Source organism: Astatotilapia calliptera, chromosome 13, assembly GCF_964374335.1.
Source record: "Astatotilapia calliptera chromosome 13, fAstCal68.1, whole genome shotgun sequence".
Lineage (NCBI taxonomy): Eukaryota > Metazoa > Chordata > Actinopteri > Cichliformes > Cichlidae > Astatotilapia > Astatotilapia calliptera.
The window spans coordinates 1409336-1424258 of record NC_137434.1 but is presented as its reverse complement, the minus strand read 5'-3'; the positions used below and the strand labels follow the sequence as shown (position 1 = coordinate 1424258).

The 14923-nt window shown below is 42.7% G+C and overlaps 2 protein-coding genes and 1 long non-coding RNA gene across 3 annotated transcripts; 1 reads left to right on the top strand and 2 right to left on the bottom strand.

The window, feature by feature from the left end:
• Positions 1–10: 10 nt before the first annotated feature.
• On the bottom strand, positions 11–1817 carry LOC145419596 (uncharacterized). The gene is made up of 2 exons (XM_080287704.1): positions 1468–1817; positions 11–577 (listed from the first exon to the last, which is right to left on the bottom strand). Exons 1-2 carry the CDS (start codon positions 1725–1727, stop codon positions 307–309), a joined length of 531 nt encoding a protein of 176 aa, XP_080143830.1. The 5' UTR covers positions 1728–1817; the 3' UTR covers positions 11–306.
• Positions 1818–2043: 226 nt separating this feature from the next.
• Positions 2044–4219, top strand: LOC145419597 (uncharacterized). Its single transcript, XM_080287706.1, has 2 exons — positions 2044–2374; positions 3258–4219. The coding sequence occupies exons 1-2, from the start codon at positions 2115–2117 to the stop codon at positions 3526–3528; spliced, it is 531 nt and encodes a 176-aa protein (XP_080143832.1). The 5' UTR covers positions 2044–2114; the 3' UTR covers positions 3529–4219.
• On the bottom strand, positions 3868–5108 carry LOC145419598 (uncharacterized). Its single transcript, XR_013900893.1, has 2 exons — positions 4969–5108; positions 3868–4132 (listed from the first exon to the last, which is right to left on the bottom strand). It is a non-coding gene; the product is annotated as an uncharacterized LOC145419598 (long non-coding RNA).
• Between the last annotated feature and the right edge of the window lie 9815 nt (positions 5109–14923).

The window sequence follows — 14923 nt, the reverse complement described above, 5'->3', positions numbered from 1 at the left end:
GGCACACGACTTGACACATGTAGAATTTATTTCATATTATACTAATGACAAAATATACTGATACAGTGGGATGCAGAAGTTTGGGCAACCTTGTTAATAGACATTATTTTCCTGTATAAATTGTTGGTTGTTACAATAAAAAATGTCAGTTAAATATCATACAGGAGACACACACAGTGATATTTGAGAAGTGAAAAGAAGTTTACTGGATTTACAGAAAGTGTGCAATAATTGTTTAAACAAAATCAAGCAGGTGCATCAATTTGGGCACCACAAAAAAGAAATGAAATGAATATTTAGTGTATATCAATGTGTGTGTCTCCTATATGATATATGGGGTGCCTTTGTCTGGATGTGCTTCCCATCCAGAGCTGCACAGCACAGAGGAAAGTTCCAGCGCTCCTGGAATCCCTCTGTGATGGACCGCCAGTCTCCAGGTGAAGGCACAGCCATGAAGTCGTCCACTAGACAGTCCCAGATGGACGTCGCTGCCTGGGGGGTGATCTGGCTCACCGTGGACACACCGACTCTGAAACTGAACGCGATGGTCCTGAAGGAGTCCCCGGTGACAAGGAACCTGGACAAAATTGTTCAAAATCAGTATTATGTGTACTGCAGTTACAAAATACATTATTCAAATTCCAAAATACTTTTGTGATGTCAGATATAAATCACAAAACATGAATCTTACATAAAACCTTTTGTAATTATAAGGATAATTACAAAATGTATATTAGATAATATCTAAAACAGTTGTGTTTTGTTTTAACTTTAACGTATCATAATTTGATTGGTAGCAACTTTCACAACTACAGTGAGCCAATCACTCATAATTCCTAAACATGTCAATCAGGTAGGAATGAAGTAAGACATTAATAGAAATAAAGAGTTGTATGTTGACATGTAGCCCTTTCCTTGCTTAAATCATTAATATTTTTGAAAAATTAATCTGTGATAAGACATAGCTTATCAAGATAGAACCATGTAACTAGAGATGAACCAAACTGTTCACAGTTTTATCTAACTCTGTTTTAATAAAGGCTGGTGACCCCTGTTATAGAGTCTGACAGCTGCAGGGATTATATACAAATATTCAACTATCCCAGAATCAAACCAGGTCTAAATAAAAAGGAGTGAGTATCACTACAAGGTTAACTCAGTGGTCCTAATGCTACAGTTTGATATCAGCAAACACCGAGCGCATACATTGATGTGACACCACAGCCATGCTATCATGCAAACACTGATAACAGCATAAATCGAATTAAATCGGGACTTGATGAGAGCTTCTGAGTATCACTAGAAATATTATAAAGAGTCGTCTCTGTACCACAGTTTGCTTTCAGTAAACACCGACAGCATTCACTGTTAGCATAGCACATCCATGTTAGCAGTGTATAACTGGATGGATTAGCATATTAGCACAGGCATCAATAAAGGACTACCGTATTAAATAGTTTTACTAACCTCAGGCAGACGGACAGGCGCTCTGCAGGTGGGATTGAGCGTCTGTAGTTGGTGTCTAGGCGGGCGATGCTGGGACCGACGAGGGAAAGCAGGTCCTCAAACTGGCCGACGGTGATAGCGCTGGAATCGGCCGTCATCCAGGCGCAGCTCCTGGAGCAAGTGGTGAAACTCACCAAAATGCTCATGCCTCTGGAGGACCTGATGGACCCAGGTACGGCGAGGACGTCTTTTATGCTGCTGCTCTGCTCTCCACAGTACATAGAGAAGGGAGACTCTCTCTTCAAGCGCTAGCTCGATAGCTGCCATCTTGCAAAACCAGGTCTGGCACAACTCCCTCCCACATTCCTCCCACATTTCCGGTTCACGCGCGTCAAAATGTCATATTTTGACGCGCGATGGATTTTTCTTGGACACGCGTTGAGACGCGAATGTACACGCGTCAAATTAGGGGCGTTTGGGGCGTTTTATTCGCGTCTCATCGCGTTCGGTGTTCACACACCGTAACGGTGTGAACACACCGAATATGATATTTTGACGCGCGTGAACCGGAAATGTGGGAGGAATGTGGGAGGGAGTTGTGCCAGACCGGTATCTTTGCAAGATGGCAGCTATCGAGCTAGCGCTTGAAGAGAGAGTCTCCCTTCTCTATGTACTGTGGAGAGCAGAGCAGCAGCGTAAAAGACGTCCTCGCCGTACCTGGGTCCATCAGGTCCTCCAGAGGCATGAGCAGTTTGGTGAGTTTCACCATTTGCTCCAGGAACTGCGCCTGGATGACGGCCGATTCCAGCGCTATCACCGTCGGCCAGTTTGAGGACCTGCTTTCCCTCGTTGGTCCCAGCATTGCCCGCCTAGACACCAACTACAGGCGCTCAATCCCACCTGCAGAGCGCCTGTCCGTCTGCCTGAGGTTAGTAAAACTATTTAATACGGTAGTCCTTTATTGATATCTGTGCTAATATGCTAATCCATCCAGTTATACACTGCTAACATGGATGTGCTATGCTAACAGTGAATGCTGTCGGTGTTTACTGAAAGCAAACTGTGGTACAGAGACGACTCTTTATAATATTTCTAGTGATACTCAGAAGGTCTCATCAAGTCCCGATTTAATTCGATTTATGCTGTTATCAGTGTTTGCAATGATAGCATGGCTGTGGTGTCACATCAATGTATGCGCTCGGTGTTTGCTGATATCAAACGCATTAGGACCACTGAGTTAACCTTTGTAGTGATACTCACTCCTTTTTATTTAGACCTGGTTTGATTCTGGGATAGTTGAATATTTGTATATAATCCCTGCAGCTGTCAGACTCTATAGCAGGGGTCACAGCCTTTATTAAAACAGAGTTAGATAAAACTGAACAGTTTGGTTCATCTCTAGTTACATGGTTCTATCTTGATAAGCTGTCTTATCACAGATTAATTTTTCAAAAATATTAATGATTTAAGCAAGGAAAGGGCTACATGTCAACACACAACTCTTTATTTCTATTAATGTCTCACTTCATTCCTACCTGATTGACATGTTTAGGAATTGTGAGTGATTGGCTCACTGTAGTGGCAAAAGTTGCTACCAATCAAATTATGATATGTTAAAGTTAAAACAAAACACAACTGTTTTAGATATTATCTAATATACATTTTGTAATTATCCTTATAATTACAAAAGGTTTTATGTAAGATTTAAGTTTTGTGATTTAAATCTGACATCACAAAAGTATTTTGGAATTTGAATAATGTATTTTGTAACTGCAGTACACATAATACTGATTTTGAACAATTTTGTCCAGGTTCCTTGTCACCGGGGACTCCTTCAGGACCATCGCGTTCAGTTTCAGAGTCGGTGTGTCCACGGTGAGCCAGATCACCCCCCAGGCAGCGACGTCCATCTGGGACTGTCTAGTGGACGACTTCATGGCTGTGCCTTCACCTGGAGACTGGCGGTCCATCACAGAGGGATTCCAGGAGCGCTGGAACTTTCCTCTGTGCTGTGCAGCTCTGGATGGGAAGAACGTCCACACAAAGGCACCCCATATATCATATAGGAGACACACACATTGATATACACTAAATATTTATTTCATTTCTTTTTTGTGGTGCCCAAATTGATGCACCTGCTTGATTTTGTTTAAACAATTATTGCACACTTTCTGTAAATCCAGTGAACTTCTTTTCACTTCTCAAATATCACTGTGTGTGTCTCCTGTATGATATTTAACTGACATTTTTTATTGTAACAACCAACGATTTATACAGGAAAATAATGTCTATTAACAAGGTTGCCCAAACTTCTGCATCCCACTGTATCAGTATATTTTGTCATTAGTTTAATATGAAATAAATTCTACATGTGTCAAGTCGTGTGCCAACATTTGCTGTGTAGTAGAACTGAGACATTAGTCATTATAAACATTTATTTGAAATAATATTAAAAGTCTCAAACAGAAAAACATTAAACATAAATATATAAAATATAAGAATTTACAGAGAGACAGGAATAAAAAGGACCAGCTGCTCTCCAGAGCAGGAACAAGGCTGAGGAGGAAATGCTCCATTGGAGACTGGTGTGGCCTCTTCAGGGACTCCAGGATGGCCAGCTCCACCGCCGATGGACCGTCCTGGGACCCGTCCCTCATCTGCCTCGGAGCCGTCCTCCTCTGTGGGCCTGTAAAACAGCACAAAACACAAAGAAATGAGAAGGCTGCTACTAGATTTTAATTTCAACATTGAAAAAAAAAAAAAAACAATAACAGGATATAATCAGATTGGTTGTAGATATTTAGTAAAGGTGATCACAAGGGAATCCCACCGACTAAAAAGGTATCAGTGCTTGCTGTACATATCTGTGGGTGCAGCAGCAGGAGCTCAGGGACTGGGGATGCTCTGCTGCAGAATCAGTTGGTTCTATCAATACAGTATTAAATGTTAACAGGTTGGATATAATAATCGTAGAGTAGACAGTGGTCCCTCATTTATTGCAGGGGTTCTCAGAATAACTAGCCCCTGGTCACAGTTCTCACAATTGATTCTCAAAGTGCAAACCTTTGTAGATTGCAAAACGTAAAAGTATTATTATGCTGCGGTTTGTCTTCATCTGCCCGCCACTTTCGTGCGCCTTTTTCCCTCACGGTGCAGGTGTCTATTTCCGAATGAGGCTCATAGTTATGGGTGTTTTTGTGCTGTTTTTTCTATTGGACGCGATGGTTATCAAAACCAAACGTGATAAATTTGGCAAGCGCAGGAGATTTGTCAATCAGGCTGCAGAATGCAATGCTGTACTGTGCAATAAAAAATCAGCGAAAAACCAAAGCAGTGACGGATGAACAGCGGGACCACTGTGTGCTGTTTATTAATAAACAATAAAATATATTCCTAAATGATAACATGCATAAAAGCAGAACGGTATTTGTACGTCAGTGGGAAAATAGCGGTGGCTTGCTAGCTTTTGTGCGGCTTCCCCGGGTCAGTGAAAACTTTCAAAAGAAAAATGAATGAACTTACCAGGTTGCCCGATCTCTTCACATATCTTCCTCCAAGCTCGGTCCTTTTTATTCCTGTCTCGGTACTGAAAGCAGCTGGTGTTGTACAGCTCCGAGTTGTTTGCTACCGCATTGATTAGCCTTCCCCTCCATTGAAGTATGAAAGGCTTTGGCTGGATCTGCCCCTTTGACCTAGGTAACAGCCACGTCACCAGGCTCCTGATTGGTTGTCGCGGCGCGATTTGACGCTGGAGTTCAGATTTTTCCAACTTGAGCGGTAGACGCGAAACGCGCGTATGCACAAAATGCAACACAAAAACTCACGCGCGTGGTTTTATTCGCGAGTCAAACGCGCCAGACGCGCTACACTGACGCGCGTTTCACGCGTTTTGGCGTTTTCGCGACGCAAATCTGCTTCCGAATTTTCGCGGGACCCGCAATCGCGCGTCATCGCGCCTTTCCATTGACTTTACATGTAAACCTGACGCTCTATTCGCGTCCATCGCGTTCGGTGTGAACACACCGTTAGCCTATCGTTAGTAGCAATGAAGCTTTCGCTGTGGTAAGTTCCTCTCCGTCCGCTCTCACAGAGCATGAGTTTAAAACATATTTGAAAATCCTCATTGAAGCTAATATGACAGTGCACTAACTGCATGAACTGCCCATACGGTAGTATTTGAGTAGATTTCAGGTTTATGACCGTGTTTTGCAGTTAATAGATTAGACGGTAAGAAAAATGGACACGTGGAGCTAGCGGCTAACAGCTAGAGGAGGCTGTCGTGTCTAATAATTTTGAAACTTCTCTCAATAGTTTGGGCGGAATCCTGTTGCTGAAACCCATGGTTATTCATGTCCCATGTTATTGCAGGTATGTGTACTTTGAAACATGTATATGGTTGAGCTGCAGGCTAATTCTGTTTAAGACATATTGCTTATTAAGTTTGCCCAGTAGATGGCAGCATTGTTCCATTTACTATTGTACGTAAAAGGGAATTTTGGCTTTGGTTTATTTATATTTACATGAATGTGCATTTAAGTGAATAAATTTTTCTTTTGTTATCTAAACCACAACGCAGTAATGTTTCTATTTTATTTTCCGTGATAAGTATTATTGCCATTTTATTTTTCAATCAATATTTGTTTTTATTTATTTGGGAAAACTAAGAGTTCCACTATACGATCATAAGCCTATAGTTAGTAGCAATTAAGCTTTCGCTGTGTTTGGGCGGAATCCTGTTGCTGAAACCCATGGTTATTCATGTCCCATGTTATTGCAGGGGAATAAATCACGCCTGAGCTCTACCCACTTCGAGTCCAGAGAGTTTTATTCACACAGCGCTGGAAAGAGAAGCTGACCAGGGGTTACACCTGCTTAGCTGGACATCTTGGGGTCAAAAAGACGTATCACCGTGTATTACGTAACTTCTTTTGGCCTGGACTAAAATCAGATGTGGTGAAATATTGTCGCTCGTGTCATACATGCCAGGTAGTGGGAAAGCCAAATAAACCGATTCCGCCAGCGCCTCTTCACCCGATTCCAGCGCTGGGTGAGCCGTTTGAGAGAGTTCTGTTGGACTGTGTGGGCCCGTTGCCAAAAACAAAATCAGGTCACCAGTACATGTTAACGGTAATGTGCGCTGCCACTCGTTTTCCAGAGGCAATTCCATTACGTACATTAAAGGCAAAGAACGTTGTGAAAGCCCTCACGAAATTCTTTTCAACTTTTGGGTTACCCAGGGTTGTTCAAACTGATCAGGGAACAAACTTTATGTCAAAGGTGTTTGCCCAGGTTTTGAAGGAGTTAAAAGTTACACATCAAACGTCCAGCCCTTATCACCCAGAGAGTCAAGGTGCACTGGAACGATTTCATCAAACCCTAAAAACCATGTTGCGCAAATACTGCCTTGAATCAGGTAAAGACTGGGATGAGGGACTTCCGCTTTTGCTTTTTGCTGTTAGAGAAACCACTCAGGAATCCCTTGGATTTAGTCCGGCTGACCTCGTTTTTGGACACACTGTGCGCGGTCCCCTGCGACTGCTTAAAGAAAAGTGGTTATCCGAGTCGCAGCGAGCCGAACATAACGTGTTAGATTATGTTTGCAGTTTTAGAGAGCGTCTTTTCCGTGCATGTCAGTTGGCCCGTGACAATTTGGAACAAACACAAAGCAACATGAAAGCCCGGTATGACAAAAAGACGGCGGTCTGACATTTTGCTCCTGGTGAAAAAGTTCTGGTGTTGCTTCCTTTAGTTGGGTCTAGCCTCCATGCTCAGTTTTCTGGTCCCTATGAGGTGGACAAAAGGATAAGTGACACTAGCTATGCAGTAAAAACCCCAGATCGAAAGAGAAAACTGAGGGTTTGCCACGTTAACATGCTTAAACGCTATGTTTCCAGAGAGGATGCGGCAGCTGAAAAAACCTCTCCCGTAGCGCCTGTCTCTGTGTGTTCGGCACCATTGTATGTTTTGCAAGATGATGACTTGAATGACAAGAGCAGTTGTATGCCGTTGGCCCGTTTGCGAAACTCAGAAGTGTTAGAGAACTTAGAATCTTTCCTGTCGCATCTGTCAGATTCCGCCCGCAAAGATATCCTTGATCTGATTGAAGCTAATTTGCTGCTTTTCTCTGACCATCCGCGGCAGACGTCTGTGCTCTTTCATGATATCGTTGTGGAAGTTGATAAGCCAATAAAGCAACATGCTTATCGAGTAAATCCAACCAAGCGGATTTTAATGCAACAGGAAGTCGAATACCTGGTTAAACATGGGTTAGCTGAGCCCAGTAACAGTGCGTGGAGTTCACCCTGTATTTTGGTGCCTAAACCAGATGACACCCCACGTTTCTGTACCGATTTCAGAAAGGTTAATGCAGTCACAAAACCGGATTCTTTCCCTCTCCCCAGAATGGAGGACTGCATTGATCGTGTCGGCTCAGCTACATACGTCACTAAATTAGATCTGTTAAAAGGGTATTGGCAAGTCCCGTTAACCCCCAGAGCTTCTGAAGTCTCCGCATTTGTAACTCCAGATCATTTCCTCCAATACACTGTAATGCCCTTTGGGTTGCGAAACGCACCTGCAACATTTCAACATCTGATGCAGAAGGTGTTGTTTGGAGTGAGAAACTGTGAGGCATACTTGGATGACATTGTCATTTATTCTCCAACATGGTCAGAACATCTGGAAACGCTCTCTGAGGTGTTCAGACGTTTTTGTCAATCTTCTCTCACATTAAACCTCTCTAAGTGTGAGTTTGGTAAAGCCACCATTACTTATTTAGGGAAACAGGTCGGACAGGGGCAAGTACGCCCTATTGCTGCAAAAGTACAGGCCATTGTTGATTTTCCTGTCCCGCAGACAAAAAGAGCTCTGCGTCGTTTTCTAGGAATGGCCGGTTTTTATCGAGGGTTTTGCAGAAATTTTTCTGATGTGGTTAGTCCCCTAACTGATCTTGTTAGCCCCTTAAAGCCTTTTATTTGGTCTCCAGCATGTCAGGTGGCATTCGAATCTGCCAAAGCATTGTTGTGCAGTGCACCAGTGCTAGCTGCGCCGAATTTTGAGCGCCCTTTTAAACTAGAAGTTGATGCCAGCTCGTGTGGCGCAGGCGCTGTTCTGTTACAGGAAGATGATCACGGCATAGATCATCCCGTCTGCTACTTTTCAAAAAAGTTTAACAGACACCAGACCCATTATAGCACCATTGAAAAAGAGGCTCTTGCCTTACTCCTTGCGTTACAGCATTTTGAGGTCTATGTCGGGTCAAGTGTGCTGCCTGTGCAGGTGTTTACCGATCACAACCCACTGGTGTTTCTTTCCCAAATGCGCAACTCCAATCAAAGACTTATGCGCTGGTCCTTGTTATTGCAAGATTTTAACTTGGAGATCAGTTACAAGAAAGGGAAAGATAACGTATTGGCTGACACCCTGTCTAGAGCACTTTCTCCTTGAATTAAACATTTTGGGGGTAATGTTAATTCTTGGGAAAGGGGGTGTTACGACTGTGACCGTAATTGTGTGTGAATTTGAGTGTCCAGGTGCTCCTCCGGGATTGGTGCATCTAGGGTGGATGGATCACACCGATTGGCTGACGACTGGGAGGCAGCGGATAAGAAGAGACCGCCAGGGACTGCCAATTCATTCATCCTCGGCCCAACCCAACCGGCAGACCGTTCACTGTGTCATACTATGTTAATGTAAGAGCATGTAGGGGTGGACCGCCTTTTTGGTTGATCAGTTTTCTCCTGTTTTTGTTAGGCAGGGAGGAAAGTGATTGTCGTTTGGTTTAGTTCTTTTTGAGTAGGTAAGTTGCGTTTATTCCTGAGATAGGTTACTTTTGTTTGTTGTTTTGGCCTTGGGTTCACCCTGAAGTTATGATGCTCCCTTCCTTTGTTTAACTGCACCTTGTTGTAAATAAATCACTGTCACAAAATATTAAGTGTGTGACGTGCTGCTTGGGGGTTGGACGGGGATGGATCACCCTTTATGTTGTGGTCTGGCCGCGCCTAGACGGGCCATAATTAGAATGTACAGAACAGAGTTTGAATGAAAACAACGGAATTAGAATGTACAGAACAGAGTTTGAATGAAAACAATGGAATTAGAATCAAAACAACAGAATTGAAATGTACAGAACAGAGTTTGAATGAAAACAACGGAATTAGAATGTACAGAACAGAGTTTGCACCATGGCAAAAGGTAGGCACGGATTTATTTCATCTGGATGGCAAGGACTATATTTTGGTGATTGACTACTATTCTAATTATCCAGAAGTGGCACAGCTTTCCAGTACATCAGCACAGTCAGTCATCACACACATGAAGGGCTTTTTTGCCAGACATGGAATTCCACAGTGTGTCATCAGTGACAATGGTCCACAATATGACTGTAGAGAATTTAGTGACTTTGCAAAACAATATGGATTTCAACATATCACCTCTAGTCCCTTGTATCCCCAAGCGAGAGGACAGGCAGAAAAAGGAGTCCAAATAGTAAAGAGATTGTTCAAAAAAGCAAGAGACAGTAAGACCGACCCTTACCTGGCTCTGCTAAGCTACAGAGCTTCATCCCTGGAGTGTGGGGCATCACCTGCTGAGCTACTCATGCATCGCAAGCTCCGCACCACACTTCCACACATTTCCAAGGAAAATGACAATGCACATGACGACAAGCTGACCGACAAAAGGATGAAACTCAAGCACAGACAGAAAATGAACTATGACCCACCCCATGCAGCAGACTGTGACAGCACTGAGCAGCTCCTTCAGTGGGAGACTGCAGCACCCACGGTGTGGGACGGAGAGATTTCGCAGGTCTTTCCTCCCCACTGCTGTCAGACTCCATAATAAAGACTTTAACTGATCAAGCACACACATCCATACATATGCAATAATACTAAGTGCAATAATCCTTTCTGTCATCGTTGTATTTTTACTCAGTTGTATATAGTATTTGTATTTGTATTCTATTTTTTATCTTATTGTGTAACTGTTGGCATGATGACATTGTATATAATTTGGATTATTTCTTTATCTCGTCAAGATCCATGTCATGATTGTAAATTATTTAAGCTGTACATTACTTTGTTTGTTTTTTGTAGTCAACGTTTTGGTGCTTTTATTTTGAAAGTCAAGTTCGCTTACAAGTTGCGCTAGTTTCCTCTTTGGGTAGAACGAAGAAAAACACCTGTAAGCGCGCAGAAAGGATGGTTTTTATTGAAAGACATGTTAAGTGGACTTTGACTACACACGGTTAAAGGAAACCTCAGAAGAACGGCGGCTAATTCCCTTTTTGCAGCATGCAGCCAACGAGGTATTTATTTATTTATTTATTTATCGTGTTTGTTGTACAGTGTTTTTACTGCTGTGTCTTATGCTGAGTTTTATTTTGTTAATGCTGTATAGTTTTCATGGTGGCTTTGGAGAGAAGTCTTCAAATAAACCAGTGACAGAAAACCACTTGCGTCTGCCTGTGCTTCGAGGGAATTATAGTGAAAACTCGGACTGTTCGTCGACGCAAGCGGCCACTAATTGACGATGCGGCAACTTCAAAGCATCAGCGGGCTTGTTCCTACATGTTTACAGCGCAGCGGAGCTGACAAGAACTGGCAGATAAGCTGAAAGTACTATATGCATATGGTGATATGACACATGCACAAGTATTAAAGGGCAGTGTTTTAAGGAAAGGTGTTTAAGTTAAGTGGCCTAAGAAGGGACCTTTGCAAACATTGCTGAAGAATACTGTGATTGATAACTACTGTGGTGTATAGTACATCTTGTTTTGGTGTAAGCTAAAACTTTTGAAGATTTTAAGATAAAAGTGCATTTGGGAAGCAATAAGTGAAGGTTTTGGATGTAAATTCTTGAACTGTTTTGAAGTTTATTATCAGGTGTATTTTTGTAAGATAACACTTCCATTTGAACTGTGTTATTTTTGTGCCATTTACATATGAGTAAGTGTTAAACATTGAGGCTTGGTTAACCATCTACATTTCTTATTTCTAAGTGGGTTGATTAAGAAGTGCTGTAAAATGTCAGAACCAAGCGAGCCTACAGTTCAGTTTAGTGACAGTGCAGACTTTCAAGATCAGTCTGAAGAAGGTCAAGTGCATGGTGCTGAAGCTCAGCAAGAGGAAGCGCAGCAGCCAAGACGAAGTGAAAGAATCAGAACTCTAACAGAGAAAGGCAAAGAAATGCAAGATGAGAAAATTAAAGCACTCCAGCAAAGGTTTAACTATATATATGACAAATGGAAAACACAAGTTAAATCTGCAAGACAATCCTTATCACAGACAACAGAGACCTTATCTGAGGACTTGCTTAATGACATTATAAGTGATGTCACAGGTCTTTCTGCAGATGTCCAGCGTGTCTATGAAGAGCTACGAAAGATCTCTGCTCCAGACCAGGTCACGCGTCGTAGAGTGGATCGGTGTGTAGAGATTTCTACATTTGTTGCATCCAGAGCCTCAAGTAGGTTGCATGGAAGGTCTCCAGAAAAGGAGGAGCAAGACTGGCCAGAAGCAGGCTCTCTCTTTAATTCAAGCACCTGCAATTCAGGTTCTGTTGCTTCCATTTTGAAAGGCACCTCAGTACTTTCAAGCAGGTCTTCTGCAAGGCGACAAGATGCTGCTGCTGATGTTGCTGCAAGTCAGGCTGTTCTTAAAGTGTTACAAGAACAAGAAAAAGAACAGTTAGAGATCGAGCGTCTAGAAGCCGAAGCTAAGAAAAAGATAGCTGAGCAGGAGGCAGCAGCAGTAAAACGTCGGTTAGAAAGAGAGGCAGAAGAGGTAAAACGAAGAATGCAGAGAGAGGAAGAAGAAGCTAAAATTAAGGCTCAACTAGAGGAAGAGCACATAGCTCTACAAAGGACTCTGGAGGAAAAGCGGAGAAAATTACAGCATCTGGAGGCAATGAAGGATCTCAGTGCAGCAAGGGCGAGAATGCTGGTGTACAATCAAGAGAATGACAAAGAGGAAGAGCAAAAGGACGTACTGCAACCTGAGGTTGTAGTGGATAATAAACTTTGTGCTTCCACAGGCTCTTTGCCCCAGTGTATGCCTCCTGCACCACAAGTTGTGACCACTTCTTCAAATGACAGTACTGCAGAACTTGTCAAAGTGCTGGCAGGAGCTTTAAGTGCCAACCGAATTCCAATTCCTGAACCTACAGTATTCAGTGGGGATCCATTGAAATACAGTGATTGGAAAATCTCCTTTGAAACGCTGATTGACCAGAAGAGCATTCAAGATAAGGAGAAAATCTACTACCTTCGCCGGTATGTAAGTGGACAAGCTAAGAAAGCAATCGATGGCTATTTCCTTCTTGGAACTGAATCGGCCTATGCTGCCGCAGTTGAGATTTTGGAGGAAAGATACGGAAACCCATTCACGATTGCAAAGGCATATAGAGATAAGCTTCAGACATGGCCCAAGATAGGCTCCAAGGACAGCTTTGAACTCAGAGAGTTTTCTGACTTTCTCCGTAGTTGTGAAGCCGCCATGGTCCATATTAAGGCACTGGAAATCTTGAATGACTGTAATGAAAACAGAAAAATTTTGTCAAAATTACCAGATTGGCTAACAGCAAGATGGAATAGACAAGTTATTGAAATAGAAGAAGCGACTAATCAATTTCCCTCCTTCAGCCAATTTGTGAAGTTCTTGACAAGAGAGGTGAAAATTGCTTGCAACCCTCTCACATCGCTGCAGGCACTGAAACAAGATGAAACTGAAAAAACCAAATCCTCAAGACATTTCAACTTTGCAGCAAAGACACTCATCACAAGTTCCAGTGAAAAATATGCTGATACATGTCTTTTCTGCAAAAGGACTGGGCATACATTGCACCAATGCAGGAAGTTCGGGGAGAAAGCAGTTAATGATAGAATTAAATTCATTCAAATGGAAAAGTTGTGCTTTGGTTGTCTGAAGTACGGTCATCACTCAAAGAGTTGCATCAGTAGGAGTGTTTGTGACAAGTGCCAGAAGCGTCATCCTACTTGTTTGCACGAAGAACGAACCAAAGAGAAGCAAAAACCACCACAGGCCAAGCAAAATCGGAATCATGAAACTTCGAGTGAGGTTCATGAAGAAGTACAACTAGCACAGGATTACGAAATGACCAGAACTGCTACTTCAAATACAGTAATGCTTCATGGAGCTAAAATGCAAACAGCTGCAATAGTTCCAGTGTGGCTTTCCTGCACAACACAACCAGCACAAGAAGTCCTTGTGTATGCTTTATTGGACTCGCAGAGTGACACAACATTTGTGTTGAGTGAAGCAGCAGAAACCTTACAGACAAATGGAGAGCAAGTCAAGCTTAAGCTTTCTACCATGACGTCAAGAACTACAGTGGTGAGTTCTCTAAGAGTAAGTAACCTACAAGTCCGTGGCTTTTACTCCAACAAGAGAATCTCCTTACCACCAGTGTACACGCGTGATTTCATCCCAGCTAACAGAACTCACATCCCAACCAATGAAACTGCAGAAGCGTGGCCCCATCTAGTACACTTACAGTCAGAAATTGCACCTCTGCAGGACTGTGACGTGGGTCTGCTTATCGGATATGACTGTTCACAAGCCCTGCTTCCGAGAGAAGTTGTGTCTGGCAAAGAGAACGAGCCTTATGCACAACGTACAGACCTTGGATGGAGTATTGTTGGTAATGGAAACCCCTGTGTTGATTATGGGGACGCAATCGGAATCAGTCATCGCATAGTAGTGAGACAAGTGATACCAGATGTTGAGTCTTCTGTCAACCTCAAAAGGGTAGTGCATTATGTGAGCCAAACCAAAGTGAAGGAAGTAACTCCTTCAGACATCATAAGGGTCTTGGAATCAGACTTCTCAGAAAGAACTGGAGATGATTTTGTGTCTCAAGATGATCTCAAGTTCCTGACAAAGTTGAGAAAAAACATTGTGCAAAATGATACAGGTCACTTTGAAATGCCACTGCCATTCAAAGAAGACAGGCCTAAATTACCCAACAACAAGATATGTGCCATACATCGCTTGAAGTGCCTGGAAAGGAGACTAAAGAAAGACCAACAGTACTACAGAGACTACGTAAGCTTCATGAATGACATCATTTCATGTGGTGATGCAGAGAAGGTCCCTGATGAAGAAAATGATGAGAAATTGGCTTGGTATATTCCACATCATGGGGTTTATCATCCACAGAAACCAGGGAAAATACGTGTGGTATTTGACTGCTCTGCCAAATTCCAAGAAACATCTCTCAACGACCATCTACTCACTGGTCCAGATTTAACGAACACATTGGTGGGTGTCCTTTGTCGCTTTCGAAAAGGTTCTGTTGCAATCATGTGTGACATTGAGAGAATGTTCCACCAGTTTCATGTCAAAAGGGAAGATCAAGATTATTTGAGATTCCTATGGTGGGAGAATGGCAACTTGGAAACCTCACCATCAGTTTACAGAATGAAGGTTCATTTGTTTGGAGCGGCCTCATCGCCTGG